This window comes from Lepus europaeus, chromosome 5 (genome assembly GCF_033115175.1).
Source record: "Lepus europaeus isolate LE1 chromosome 5, mLepTim1.pri, whole genome shotgun sequence".
Taxonomy (NCBI): Eukaryota; Metazoa; Chordata; class Mammalia; order Lagomorpha; family Leporidae; genus Lepus; species Lepus europaeus.
Window position 1 is genome coordinate 17,933,668 of NC_084831.1, and position 13,526 is coordinate 17,947,193.

General features: G+C 44.6%; 1 protein-coding gene across 1 annotated transcript in view; it reads right to left on the reverse strand.

Moving 5' to 3' along the window:
* STPG1 (sperm tail PG-rich repeat containing 1) overlaps positions 1-12,803 on the reverse strand; it is a 52,077-nt gene extending 39,274 nt beyond the window's left edge. Inside the window, exons 1-2 of the mRNA XM_062193170.1 lie at positions 12,376-12,803; positions 5,837-5,965 (exon numbers count right to left, since the gene is read on the reverse strand). Coding sequence (XP_062049154.1) covers positions 5,837-5,897 — 61 coding nt within the window. The 5' untranslated portion in view covers positions 5,898-5,965; positions 12,376-12,803. The remainder of the gene's footprint in view (positions 1-5,836; positions 5,966-12,375) is intronic.
* Between the last annotated feature and the right edge of the window lie 723 nt (positions 12,804-13,526).

Sequence of the window (13,526 nt, forward strand, 5' to 3'; positions counted from 1 at the left end):
AGAAAGACCTTTCTCTCTGTCTCTCCTCTGTCACTGTCCACTCTGCCTGTCAGAAAAAGAAGCCTTGGCAGCTCATGACAAGAGCCTCGGGTATCACTGACATCATAAATAAGAGTGTCAATTGTTAAATCAACAATGGGAGTCACTGGGCACTTACTCCCCATGATGTAGGACCTCTGTCCTTAATGTATTGTATGATGAGAATTAATGGTAAAACTAGTCTTCAAACAGTACTTTAGGGGCCGGCGCTGTGGTACAGGGGGTTAAAGCCCTGGCCTGAAGTGCTGGCATCCCATATGGGCTCCAGTTCTAGTCCCAGCCGCTCCTCTTCCAATCCAGCTCTCTGCTATGGCCCTGGGAAGGCAGTGGAGGATGGTCCAAGTCCTTGGGCCCCTGCACCCATGTGGGGACCTGGAGGAAGCTCCTGGCTCCTGGCTTTGGATCAGCACAGCTCCGGCCATTGCGGTCATCTGAGGAATGAACCAGCAGAATGGAAGACCTCTCTCTCTCTGCAACTCTGTCTTTCAAATAAATAAAATAAATCTTAGAAAAAATAGTAGTTTATACTTTGCGTGTCTGTGGGTGCAAACTGTTGAAATCTTTACTTAGTATATACTAAATTGATCTTCTGTATATAAAGATAATTAAAAATGAATCTTAATGAAGAATGGGATGGGAGACAGAGTAGGAGATGGGATGGTTTGCGAATGGGAGGGTGGTTTGGAGGGAAAACCTGTTATAATCCAAAAGTTGTACTTTCAAAATTTATATTTGTTAAATAAAAGGTTTCTAAAAAAAAAAAAAAAGATTACCATTGTTAGATTGGATAACAAAAACCCAGGACTGGCGCTGTGGTGTAGTGGGTAAAGCTGCTGCCTGCATTGCCAGCATCCCACATGGGCGCTGGTTCAAGACTCAGCTGCTTCACTTCTGACCCAGTTCTCTGCTATGGCCTGGGAAAGCAGTAGAAGATGGCCCGAGTCCTTGGGACCCTGAATCCACTTGGGAGACTCAGAAGAAGCTCCTGGCTCCTGGCTTTGGAATGGCCTAGCTCCAGCCATTGCAGCCATTTGGGGAGTGAACCAGCAGATGGATGACCTCTCTCTCTCTCTATCTCCCTCCCTCCCTCCCTCTGTAACTCTGCCTTTCAAATAAACAATTAAGAAAAAAGAAAGAAAGAAAAAGAAAAAGGATAATAAGATAAACCCAGCCAGATGCTGGCTTACAAGACACATGCTTTAAACATAAACTCAGAAATAGGTTCAAAGTAAAATAGCAAGTTAAAAGGAAAATATTTACTATGCTAATACTAATCAAAAGAAAGTTAGATGTTAATATCAAACAAAACAGATTTCAGAGCAAAAATATAGTACCCACAATAAGAGGGTCATTTCGTAATGGGGTCACTAAGAGCCCAACAGCTCAGGAGAACATAAGAATCCTAAACACTGCAGGACCCACTAATGTGAGATCCAAAATGCAGGGAGCAAAAAATGACAATTGCAAGAAGGAGAAAATTCTGCAATTTCAATCCCTCCCTCAATAATTTAAATAGTAGATAGTAAAGCTATACAAGGCTTGAGCAATACCATTACGTAACTTGACCTAACTAACAATGATGGAACTCTCCACCTATCAATTCTATATAAACCACCCATCGCCCAGCTCACTCTATGAGATCAGCATTACCTTGATACCAAAACTAGACAGTCATCACAAAAGGAAAAAATTGCAGATCAATAACTTTCCTAAACATAAGTACAGAAATCCTTAGAACAATTTGAGCAAGGCAAGTGCAACAACATGTAGAAAAGTTTATACAACATCAGTTAAGATTTATCCCACTGGTACAGAGTTTACCATTTGAAAATCAATGTAGCTCACCATATTAACAAATTAAAAAAGAAAAACCATATGATCATCTGAATAGATACCCAATAGAATCATTATATGTACTCATTGTCTTCTTTTGCTTAGTATAATTATTTTGAGATTCATCTGTGTTGTTGAGGTACCAATATTCCATTGTTTTTATTACTGTATAGTGCTTCACTCTGTAAAAATGTGACAACTATTTATCTATTGCTGAGACTATATTCCAAAGTGTTGTGCCTTACTATCTCCCCACTACTAGTGTGTGAGTTCCTGTTACTTTACATGCTCACCAGCAGGGGGCAGTGTTTTTAACCCCAGCCATCCAGTAGGTAATGGTATCTCATTGTAGTTTGAATTTGCATTTCCCTAATGATGGTGAGCAACTCTATTTGCCACCAGTATACTTTTATTTATTTCTTTTTGGTGAAGTGTCTTATCTGTTTAGTAGATAGAGAAAAAATACTTCATAAACTGTTATATGCTTTTATGAAAAAAAAAAATCCTAGCAGAGTAGGAACTGAGCATATGTTGTTAATCCAATCAAAAGTGGTTGAGCAAGCATGATACTGAATAGTGGAAATACTAAAAATTTTCCCAAGATAGAGGATGAAAATAGCAAAATTGCTATCATCTTCCTAGTCGATATTGTCCTGAAGGCCTTAGCCTGTACCAAAGTCAAGACAAATACGTAAAAATATGTGGATCAGAAAGGAGGAAATAAACTTGCCATTAATCACAGATGACAAAGTTGAATGGAGAAATTTCAAAAGAATCTGTAAGAAAACCTAAAAGAAGTTTTTTTAATTTGACAAGGTCACTGGAATTAAGGTCAATCTACTTTATTTCTATAACCAGACAAATTGGGAAATGAAATGAAAATATTTTCATTTATAAAAGCATAAAAATAAACTCCTAGAATAGGCATAATGAAGCAATGCAAGACCTCCCCATACAAAACTGTTAAACATCAAGAATCCAGTGAGACAACTTCAAGAAAGGACAAATGCACACCAGAGAACTCAGTATTGTAAAAGTGTAAATTGTCCCTAAATTGATTTCTAGAATTAATGCACTCCAAATCAAAATGACAGGTGGGATTTTTAAAAGACACTGATAAGCCAATTGTGAAATTCATATGAAAGTGCAATGGAGCCAAGAATCATAAACAAGGAAGCACAAAGTTGAAGGACATAGTAACACTAGATAAAGCCTTACCATAAGTTACAGCTAATTAGACAGTGTATATGTGAACAAAGAAACCAGAAACAGACCTCAGTATATATGGACACCTGATTTATGACAAAGACACAACAACAACACAGTGTAGTAGACGAAGAACGGCCTTCCAGGGATGGTGCTGGGTCAAATGGACACACAGTTGGAAAACACCAGACTGGGGCATCTTCTTCACACCACGTACAAAAACAATTCAGAGTGAACTGCAGATCTAGATGTGAAAGGTAGAATAATAGCTTCTAGAAGAAATTCTCTTGGATGGGCAAAGATTTTGTAAAGGAAAGATTGGTAAATTGGGCTATATTAAAATTAAGAGCTTCTATTTGCTAACATACCATCAAGAGAGTGGAAAGGAAAGTCGCAGACTGGGTAAGGTGTTTTACCTATTACCTACAAATGACTCATTTCTAGAATTGTTCTAAATGCCCTCTATACAAAAAAAAAAAAAAAGGCAAAACACCTTAAAGAATCAGCTCTCCAAATAGAATATTCCAAAGGCCAACCAATGTATGAAAAAATGTTCCATCTCACTCATCAAAGGGCAATGCAAATTAAAACTACATAAGCTACAAATGTTGGCAAGGTTTTTAGAGCAACTGGAAGTCTCACATATTGCTTAAAAGGAAGTAAAATTTGCATAACAGCTTTAGAAAACTGGCAGTATCCACCAAGCTTCCCATAAACATACCCTAAGACCCAGCATTTCTTTCTTTTTTTTTTTTTTTTTTTGACAGGCAGAGTGGACAGTGAGAGAGAGAGAGACAGAAAGAAAGGTCTTCCTTTTGCCGTTGGTTCACCCTCCAATGGCCCACTATGGCAGGCACATCGTGCTGATCCGAAGCTAGGAGCCAGGTGCCTCTCCTGGTCTCCCATGCAGGTGCAGGGCCCAAGCACTTGGGCCATCCTCCACTGCACTCCCGGGCCACAGCAGGGAGCTGGCCTGGAAGAGGAGCAACCGGAACAGAATCCGGCGCCCCGACCAGGACTAGAACCCGGTGTGCTGGCACCGCAGGCAGAGGATTAGCCTATTGAGCCGTGGCACCGGCCAGACCCAGCATCTCTGCTCCCAGCTTTAGACTTAAGAAAAAGATGTCTTCAAAAAGTTCATGGAAAATGCATACTATGAAAAATCTATGTGTAGCTTTCCAAAATTATTGCAGGAAAATAAGCATCTTGTCGTTCCACTTTTTCATAAACACTTTGAAGCACTCGTATGACTCAAAAGACATTTACAAGAACAGTTACAGAAGCTCTTTCTCACGATAGCCCCAAACTGGGAGCAACGTAATTGAATAAATAGTGGTGTATCCAGGGCAGGTGCTGGGTGCCACAGTTAAAATGTCACTTGAGATGCCTGCATGTTGGAGTGCCTAGCTCAAGTCCTGGCTTCACTTCTAATTCTAACTTCCTACTAATGCACACCTTGGGAGGTAGCAGGTGATGAAGTACTTGGATTCCTGCTACCCAGATGGGAGACCAGGATTGAGATGCAGGCTCCTGTTTAGCCTGGCCCAGTTCTGGCTGTTTGCAGGCATTTCAGGAGTAAGCCAGTAGATGGAAGGTCTTTCTCCTCTACCACCACCCCCAACCCTGTGCCTTTCAAATAAAATAAGGTTTTACTTTTTAAAAATCATGTTAGATTCAAACAATGGCAATAAAATGGACAATTACTGATACATGAAACATCAACTTAACTCTCTCACACATGAGTGAAAAAGGCCTGAGAGACAAGAGTTCATATCGTCAAATTCAAATTTATACAGAGTCTGGAAGCAGACTCCAGTTATCAACAATGTCCGCGTTGTTTACTTTCGCACAGGAGGAGGATGATATCCAGGAAGGGACACGTGGAGGGCTCCTGGGATGCTGTTGACATTGTGTGTCTCGGACTGCGAAGCCACCCTAGGGCTGATGCTCTCTCACCTTATTAAGCTACTCAGCTCTGGCTTGTGCACCGTCCCTGAGTACGTGTTGGCCTCAGTGGAATATTAGAGCAAAAGGGAACGTGCAAGCCAGAGCACGGGAGGAGGAAGAGGCCCGTGTCTGGGTGGGAGCACAGGCCACCTCTGGAGGCCCACCAGGGATGTGATAGTGGCTCAGAAGGAAAAGCAGAGGAGTCTGGGAGACCTCACAATGAGGTTTCTGGGCTTAGCAAAGATTCCGAAGCCCAGAGGTAGCCTGGATCGCCACACACAGTGATGTGAAAGGGAGCACATGGGCGGGTTCCGTGGACATCTCAGGACTCCCCCTCTGCTGCCAGCCTCCCACCATCACCTCTTTCTACTGGGAAAGATCCAAGCCTGAAACGAGCACAGGGCGGTAGGATTGGTGCCAACGACGGCCGGGCTACCCTTTGCAACGACCCAGCAGAATGGGGGCTTGCACTCAGAACGTCAGCTGTTACAGGAAGCAAAGGAAGCAAGATCTCTCCCACACACACCTGCCTTTCAGCACTCAGTGAGTCTCTTGCCCGATGCAGGGAGAGAACAAGGCTGTCTCTTTGTTGCTGAAGAGGTTTTTTTTTTTTTTTCTCCTTCCGTCTCATTCTTTCCCCTCGGAATTTCTTCCTGACCACAGGAAGCAGCACGGCCTACCTTAAGCATGGCCTTGTGGGGACAACCCAGGATGTACTGTGTGACCGCCAACCCACCCTGTGTAAGAAAACGAGCATACGTTAGGATCTCTCCCGCCCCCTAGAGACAGGTGTTATTGAAGCTCACGCGACCTTTCTGTACTTTGTCGGTAAATCGGCTGCGACGCCTGTCTTTCGGCGCAGGGTTGTTCATGTCAGCAGAATTCTGCGCTATGTCCCACGTGTTGGATGAAAACCTCTACTGCATGTTCTTCTAAGCACCTGAAACAGCAAAATACTGCGTGTGTAGAGACCCCTTCACAGCGTGGTGAATGATCGGGTTCTGTTCTGCTCTTGTGGGTGGAGAATGACAGGAACCATGTCCTGTGACCCCACGTCCCAAGCACAGTGCTGCCAGCGGTAGGAGCTCCATACAAGGTCACTATTGCTGTGGCTTACACAGCTCCTGCAGCCTGGGGTTTCCCTTTCATTTTATAATTCTAGCGTTACAGAGAGATAACATACATATAATAAAATTCATCAGTGTGAAGTGTGTACTTGTAAGTTAAGGCAAACATTTAGATTGTGTTAAATAATGAAGATACAAATTTACCCAGCACCCCCAAAATTTCCACCTGTCCCTTTGCAGTCAGTTCCCTCCTGAGCTGGCCTCTGATGACACCGCTCTGCTTTCTCTCACAAAAGTCGCCTTTTTATCTTGCCCCGTAAGTGCAGTCATACAGGATGTGCTCTTTCGTGACTGTCTTTTTTTTTTTTTTTTTTCCAGTTAGCAGACTGCTTTTGGAATTTTCCACACTGTTGCATAGATCAGCTTGTTCCCATTGCTCCAGATCTTCATCAACATGTGTTTGTTCCGTCTTCTTAATTTCAGGCATTGGAGTGCCCGCGTGGTTGTATCGCACTGTCACTGTCACTTGCATATTTTAATGTGCTTCTTTATCTTAAGCGAAGTGTGCTCACGTCTTCTGCATTCTCCCAAGCAATTAGTTTTAGATTACTGTTGAGTTGTAAAAGTTCTTGTATTTGGGGTTGGAGCCCTTTTTCACACATGTGCTTTGGACATATAAGTGTTCTTCCAAAAGTTTGTAGGAAAATGGAATTAAAAGGTAAGTTCATTTTGGTGCCAAGAAATTTTGAAATCTATGCATAGTTTATTCATCATCTCCACTTTCTGTGAACTTTTCTGAAGAGCCCTTGTGTTTGCTCCCAGACTGAGGGCTGCATCTTCTTTATCTTAAGTGTCTTTTGAAAAGCAAGTGTTTTAAATTTGAGGTTTGTGATCTATTTTATAAAAAAATTATTTTTCATTTTTACTTATTTAAAGGCAGAGTTACAGAGATGGGGGAGGATCTTCAATCCACTGGCTCATTCTCCCTAATGGCCGCAATGGTTAGGTGAGAATCCAGGAGCCAGGGGCTTCTTCCAGGTCTCCCATGTGGGTGGAAGGGGCCCAAGCACTTTCTCAGGTGCATTAGCAGGGAGCTGGATTGGAAGTGGGACAGCCAGCTCTCCAACAGGCACTCATATGAGATGTCTGTGTCACAGGCACAGGCTTAACCTACTATGCACAATGCTGGACTAACATATTTTCTTAAAGTGATAGCTAAGTATTTCAAGTTCCTATGTAATGAAAATAGTATGTTAAAATTTTAATTTCTAATTTTCACTGTTGGTATTCAGAAAAAAAGTCATTTATGTATATTGATCTTGTATCCTGTAACCTTCCTGAACTCAGTTTTTTAGTTCTAGTAGCTTTTTTGTAGATTTCAAAATTCAACATATATAATGAAGTATATGTGAATTAAAAAAGTTTTATTATGGTTCTCAGTTTTTTCCTGAGAGGCCCACCAGGCCTATTTCATTCATTAAATTTACCTGGAATGCTTACTGTTAAATAATTGCTTTAAAGTTTTATTTCTTCCTTTCCGTACACATGTTATTTCTTTTTTTCTTGTAACATTGCAATTAATAAGGCATCCAATACAATGATGAATGGAAGTCATGATAATAGGCATCTTTATCTTGTCACTGGTTTAAATGGGAGGGCATTCAGTCTTTCAACATAAAATATGATGCTAGTGGTAGGGTTCTTTATAGAAGCGATTTATCCCTTTAATCCTAGTTTCCTAAGAGTTTTTTGGGGACTGGCATTGTGGCAACCACTGCCTATGATGCTGGCATCCCATATGTGTGCCAGTCCAAGTCCAAGCTGCTCTACTTCTAATCCAGCTCACTGCTGGTGAGTCTGGCAAGAAGGCAGCAGAGGATGGCCCAAGTGCTTGTGCCCCTGCCACCCATGTGGGAGACTCAGATAAAGTTCACAGCTTGCAGCTTTGGCCAGGCCCAGTCCTGGACATTGCGTCCATTTGGAAAGTGGACCAGCAGACCTCTCTCTTTTTCTCCGTCCCTCTGTCTCTGTAACTCTGACTTCCAAATAAATAAATAAATCTTTTAAAAAGAGAACTTTTTAACAGAAATAGGTGTTGAATTTTATCAAGTACTTTGCATCTATGGAGATGATCTTTGTGAGTATATTAATTGAATGTCATCAATTGATTTCCGTATGTTAAATCAATCTAGTATTCCTGGAATAAATGCTACTTGGTCATGATATATTGTTACTTTTATATATCGGTGGATTCAATTTGCTAAAATTTATTAAGTTTTTCTGCACCTATGTTCATGAGAGCTTTTGATCTGTAGTTTCTCTGTCTGTCAATATCTTTTTGTTTCCTTTTAAAGATTTATTTATTTCACTGAAAGGCAGGATGACAGAGAGAGGGACAGACAGATCTAGGGAGAGAGATCTTCCATTTGATGGCTCATTCTCCAGATACCCATAATAGCCACGGCTAGCCCAGGCTGACGCCAGGAGCCTGGAATTCAATCTTAGTCTCCCATGGGGGTGGCAGGAACATCACTTGCTGCCCCCCAGGGGCATTAGCGGAAAGGTGGATCAGAAATGCGAGACTGGACTGGAGTTGGCGCTCTCACATGAGATGCAGGCTGCCCAAGCAGAGGCTTAACCATGTAACACAAAAAAAGCCTGCTTCACAAAATGAACCAGAACGTGTTTCTTTCTTTTATTTTCTGGTAGACTTCGTATAGAATCGGTATTATTTCTTAAATTTGCAAGTGAAGTTATCTGGGCCTGGGGCTTTCTTTGTGGGAAGGATTTTAATGACAAATGCACCTGCTTAATAGACAAGGGTTCGTCTGGTTATGTAGTGCTTCTTGAGTGAGCTGTGGCAACTTGAGTATTTCAAGGACGTTTTTCATCTATCATGAAATTTATGGGCATAAAGTTGTTCATAATATTCCTTTGTTATCCTTTTGATATCTATATGTTCTGTGGTAACACCCTTCCTTCATTCTTGATATTGGCAATTTGCATCTTGTATCTTATGTCGAGAAGTCTGCCTAGAAGTTTATTAATGTATCATTCTTGTTATTTCATTGACTTTCCTTTATTTCTCTATTATTATTATTTTCCCCTTTTTGATTACTTTGAACTCAACTTTCTGTTTTTTTTGTTTTGTTTTGTTTTGTTTTTTTTTTACCTTGTCAGGTGGAAGCTTAGATCGAGTGTAGGCTTTTCTTCCTTTGCAATATAAGCATTTAATATCTTAAAAAGTTTTCTCCAAGCACTGCTTTAGTGGCATCTTATGTATTTGGATATATTGTCTTTTTGTTTTTCTTTGAGTTTAAAATACCTTACTTTGTTTCTAATTTCCCTTTGACACATGGTTTATTTGGACCTCTGCTGTCTAGTTCCCAAGTAGTCAGGGGATTTACCAGATGTCTTTTCCTGATTTCAAGATGGGCTTTTTTTTCTGTTGTTAGCTTTTCCCTAAATGTTAATTAAATCAAATTGGTTGTTAGTGTCTTTCACATCTTTATATCCTGATTGACTTTATTTGCTAATTATATCAATATTGTGTGGAAATCTCCCCTACTATATCATTGTGAATTTGTTTCTCTTGTAAGTTTCATCAGCCTCTGTTCCACAGATGCTGCAGCACTGAGTTAGGGCATGCACATGTGTGATTTTCGTGTCTTTTAGTGAATTGAATTGCCCCTTTATTGTTGTGGTATGCCTCTCTCTACCATGGTAGACTCCGTTTCCTGAATATCTTTATATTAATATAGCTACTCCAGCTTTCTTTGATTACTGTTAGCACACTATATCTTTTTAATCTTTTACCTTTTGTCCTATGTCTTTATATATATTTTGTTTTTCATATATATATATATATATATATATATGTTTTTTATTTGAAAGGCAGAAAGAGACAGAGATTTCCCATCTGTTGGTTCACATCCCCAAAATGCGTGCAATAGCCAAGGCCTGGCCAGGTCAAAGCCAAGGACCCAGAACTCAATTCAGGTTTCTCCTGTGAGGCAGGGACCCAAGTCCTTGAGCCATCACGTGCTGCCTCCCAGGGTGCGCATTAGCAGGAAGCTGGAATTGAGAATAGAGCCAAAACCAGGCACTCGGACATGGGATTCAGGCAGCCCAGATGGCATCTAATCTGCTAAGCCAAAGGCCTGACATTCCCCTTTCCCCCATGCCTCTATAAAACCTCTAAGGCAACTACAATAAATTAGCATGCTAAAATTTGACAATTAACACCCTAAGTGAGCTGTGTTTTTTTTTTTTAAAGATGTACGTATTTATTTATTTGAAAGGCAGGGGGTGGGGGAGAGAGAGAGAGAGAGAGAGAGAGAGAGAGAGAGAGAGAGAGAAATCTTCCACCCACTGCTTCACTCCCCAGATAGCTGCAATGGCTGGAGCTGGGCTGATCCAAAGCCAGGAGCCAGGAACTTCCTCTGGATCCCCCACACAGGTGCAGAGGCCCTAGCACTTGGGCCATCTTCTACTGTTTTCCCGGGTACATTAGCAGAGAGCTGGATCAGAACTGGAGCAGCCAGGACTTGAACTGTTGCCCATATGGGATGCCACACCACAAAGGCTTAACCTACTATGCTACAGCACCGGCCCCTCTGTTGGTTTTTAGAATTTAGGATATTGCATACAGCGAACATTTGAGACTGTCTTGAATTTTTCACTGCCCCCAGAACACAGTTTGAAAATTCCTTGGGCAGTTCTACCTGAAATTTCCTTCCTGTTGATTCTGTCTCTCTCTCCCCTCACCCCCACATACACATCCTAGTTTCAACTCTTGGATCTCACTCAGAATAAGTCTCACTCCCTGTCCACATTGTTCATTTTCAAAATGCAAGTCACGGTCTGTGGTCTTCTGTGACGTTTTGCTTGGTGTATGTGAGCTGGATCACAGTCTAAAGTGCCTTTCTTGCCACGGTTCACGCCCAAAATGTCTGAAAGCCACTGTTCCAGAAGATCATTCTTGGGTCCTGCCGTTGTGGCACGGCAGGTTAAGCTGCTACTTGCAATACCCAACTGCTCCCCTCCTGATCCAGCTCCCTGCTGATGTGCCTGGACAAGCAACAGGTGGTGGCCCAAATACTTGGATCCCTGCCCCCAACCTGGGAGACCAGGATGGAGTTCCTGGCTCCTGGTTTCAGCCTGGCCCAGCGCTGGTCATTGGGTGGCCAAGGAGTGAACCAATAGAGGGCAGATCTCTTTGTCTCTGTCTCTGTCTCTCTCTCTCTCGCTCTGATATTCAAATCAATTCAATAAAAGATCATCCTCCAAGAATGTGAAGGCAGTTATTACCCACTACGGACTAACCCTGCCCCCATCATGGGCCCTCCTCCCTTCTGCAATTCCTTTTCTCCTGGGCAGCACCCTCTGCCCCCTCATCAGATCCTTCTGAGTGCTTACGGATAACTTCCCTGGCCACCGTCACTTACCACACACAACCCCATCTATTTCGAGCCACTGACTTGGCTTTATGTTTTCCAAGTGTTGTGTATTTATTACTTTTTTATGACTTTCCTTATAGAATATTCATCGCTGAATCCGCATTTTTTTTTTTTTTGGCACACAGGAGTTGTCTAATAAGTTTGTAGACTGAAGGCAGACTCATGTTCACAACAGTGTGCACAGATGTGTTCATAATACAATTATTTCCTTCATCAGCCAGGTTCTACAAGTATTTCGTTTACAGGACTGTAGACTTTCCACCATCTTTTTTATTAAAATGTTATTATGTATTTTGGTATCATCACATATTTTATGCAAGTATACATGTTTCTATATAGCTTACCGATGCTTGCTCAACTACACAAACTATGCATTTCTGTGGAATTTCACAGGATGTTCACGAGTGGTTTTGCCCACAGGCGATTTTCATCAGTTCAGGTCCGAAGCTGTGGCGCATCTCGGAGACATTTTGCCTTCTTCAAAGCACTGTCAGGTTCACAACCACTGGCACGGAGAACGCGTGTCGGGGAGTTGGCGGGAACTGGGTCCCCGCCGGCGTCCAGCCTCGCTCATCGTGGGTGACGGAGGCCCAGAGCCGGGACGCCCGGGGAGCTGGGCTTGGCGCTCCGCCCTCTGCGGTCCACACCGCGCGGTCCCGGGACCCCCAAGGTCTGACGCCCCCAGGGCGGAGGCCGAGGGGTCTGACGCCCCCCGTCAGCCGCAGGAGCTCCGCGGAGAAGCCGCGCAGAGCGGATCGCCGCTTCCCAGGCGGGGCGCCACCTCCCTCAGCGCGGGAAGCTCCCGACCCCAAACCGCCTCCTACCTGGCCGGGTCCGGGCGGCTGAATCTGGTCTAGTCCGGGCGGCTGAATCTGGCCGGCCCAACCTCCGCGTTGCTGTGGTAACCACAGGCCTCGAATTCTGCGGTCCGGGAGTTGCCGCCTCAGCCACTCTAGCCAATGGTGGCCTCTGTCTCTTAAGCGTGAAAAGGTTTTGACCAATCGTGAGAGACGTTTCAAAAAATCCTCAGGGAAACTGCCAGAATTGTCGGGCTTAGGCTAGTTGATTGCGTAGAGTCCCGGGGGACCAATAGGGACTTATCTAAGCTATCGTCGCAAATCTTGCGATAGACCAAAAGTCTCCGAATTCTGCTCCTTCAAAAATCCTACCTCAAGGAACACATCCAAGCCCCTCTGAGAAGAGCCCGAGAGCGAAAATGGATCCGGGCAGCTGCGGGCCGCTTCTGCCTCGCCTCCGGTCGGGCCCAGGGACTGTCAGGCCCCTGCGGAGCGCTCTCCAGCGGTGCCCCCCACACGCGCCGCGACCAGCCGCTGCCCTGCCGCGGCGCTGCTCCGACGGCGGCTCCTGCCACCCAGAAAAGCCTCCCGCCATCGCCGCTGGGCTCCGCGCACATCCCACACCACTCCCGGGCAGGGGACCCTGGGCCCGGGGCCAGACCCCGCTCCTGGCTCTCCACTGAGCATCACCTGGGCTCGGGGTCTCGCCTGGGGGTCGCAGGGAGCCGTGTACGTGGGGAGCGGCGTTCTGCCTTCCGCAGAGCCCGCCGGCTGCACGCCGTGGAGCGGAGTCGAGTGCGAGGCCCGGTGTCGGGGATTCAGGGTCGCCGGGCCGCGGGCGTGCGGGGCCCACAGGTGTCAGAAGGCGCAGGGGAGGCAGAGAGACGGCCCCTGCCCGCTCGCGGGGCTTGGGGGGATAGGTCTTGAAGGACGTGTAGGATTTGAATACGTGCTGGGGGACGGCCCGAGAAAAGCCCCAGGGATAAGAACGGAGGGCACCTGGCAGGTCGCTAAAGCCGAGCCCACCTGTCGAGCAGGTGGAGGCGAGCAAGCACCCGCGCTCTCCCGGACGGCGGGAGACGGGGACAAAGGTTGCTCCCGCGTTCTGCCCGCGGCCGCTAGAGGGGCTCCCTCCAGGTGAGTGCCAAACTCTGCCCCAGGTCTCGCGCTGCGCTGCA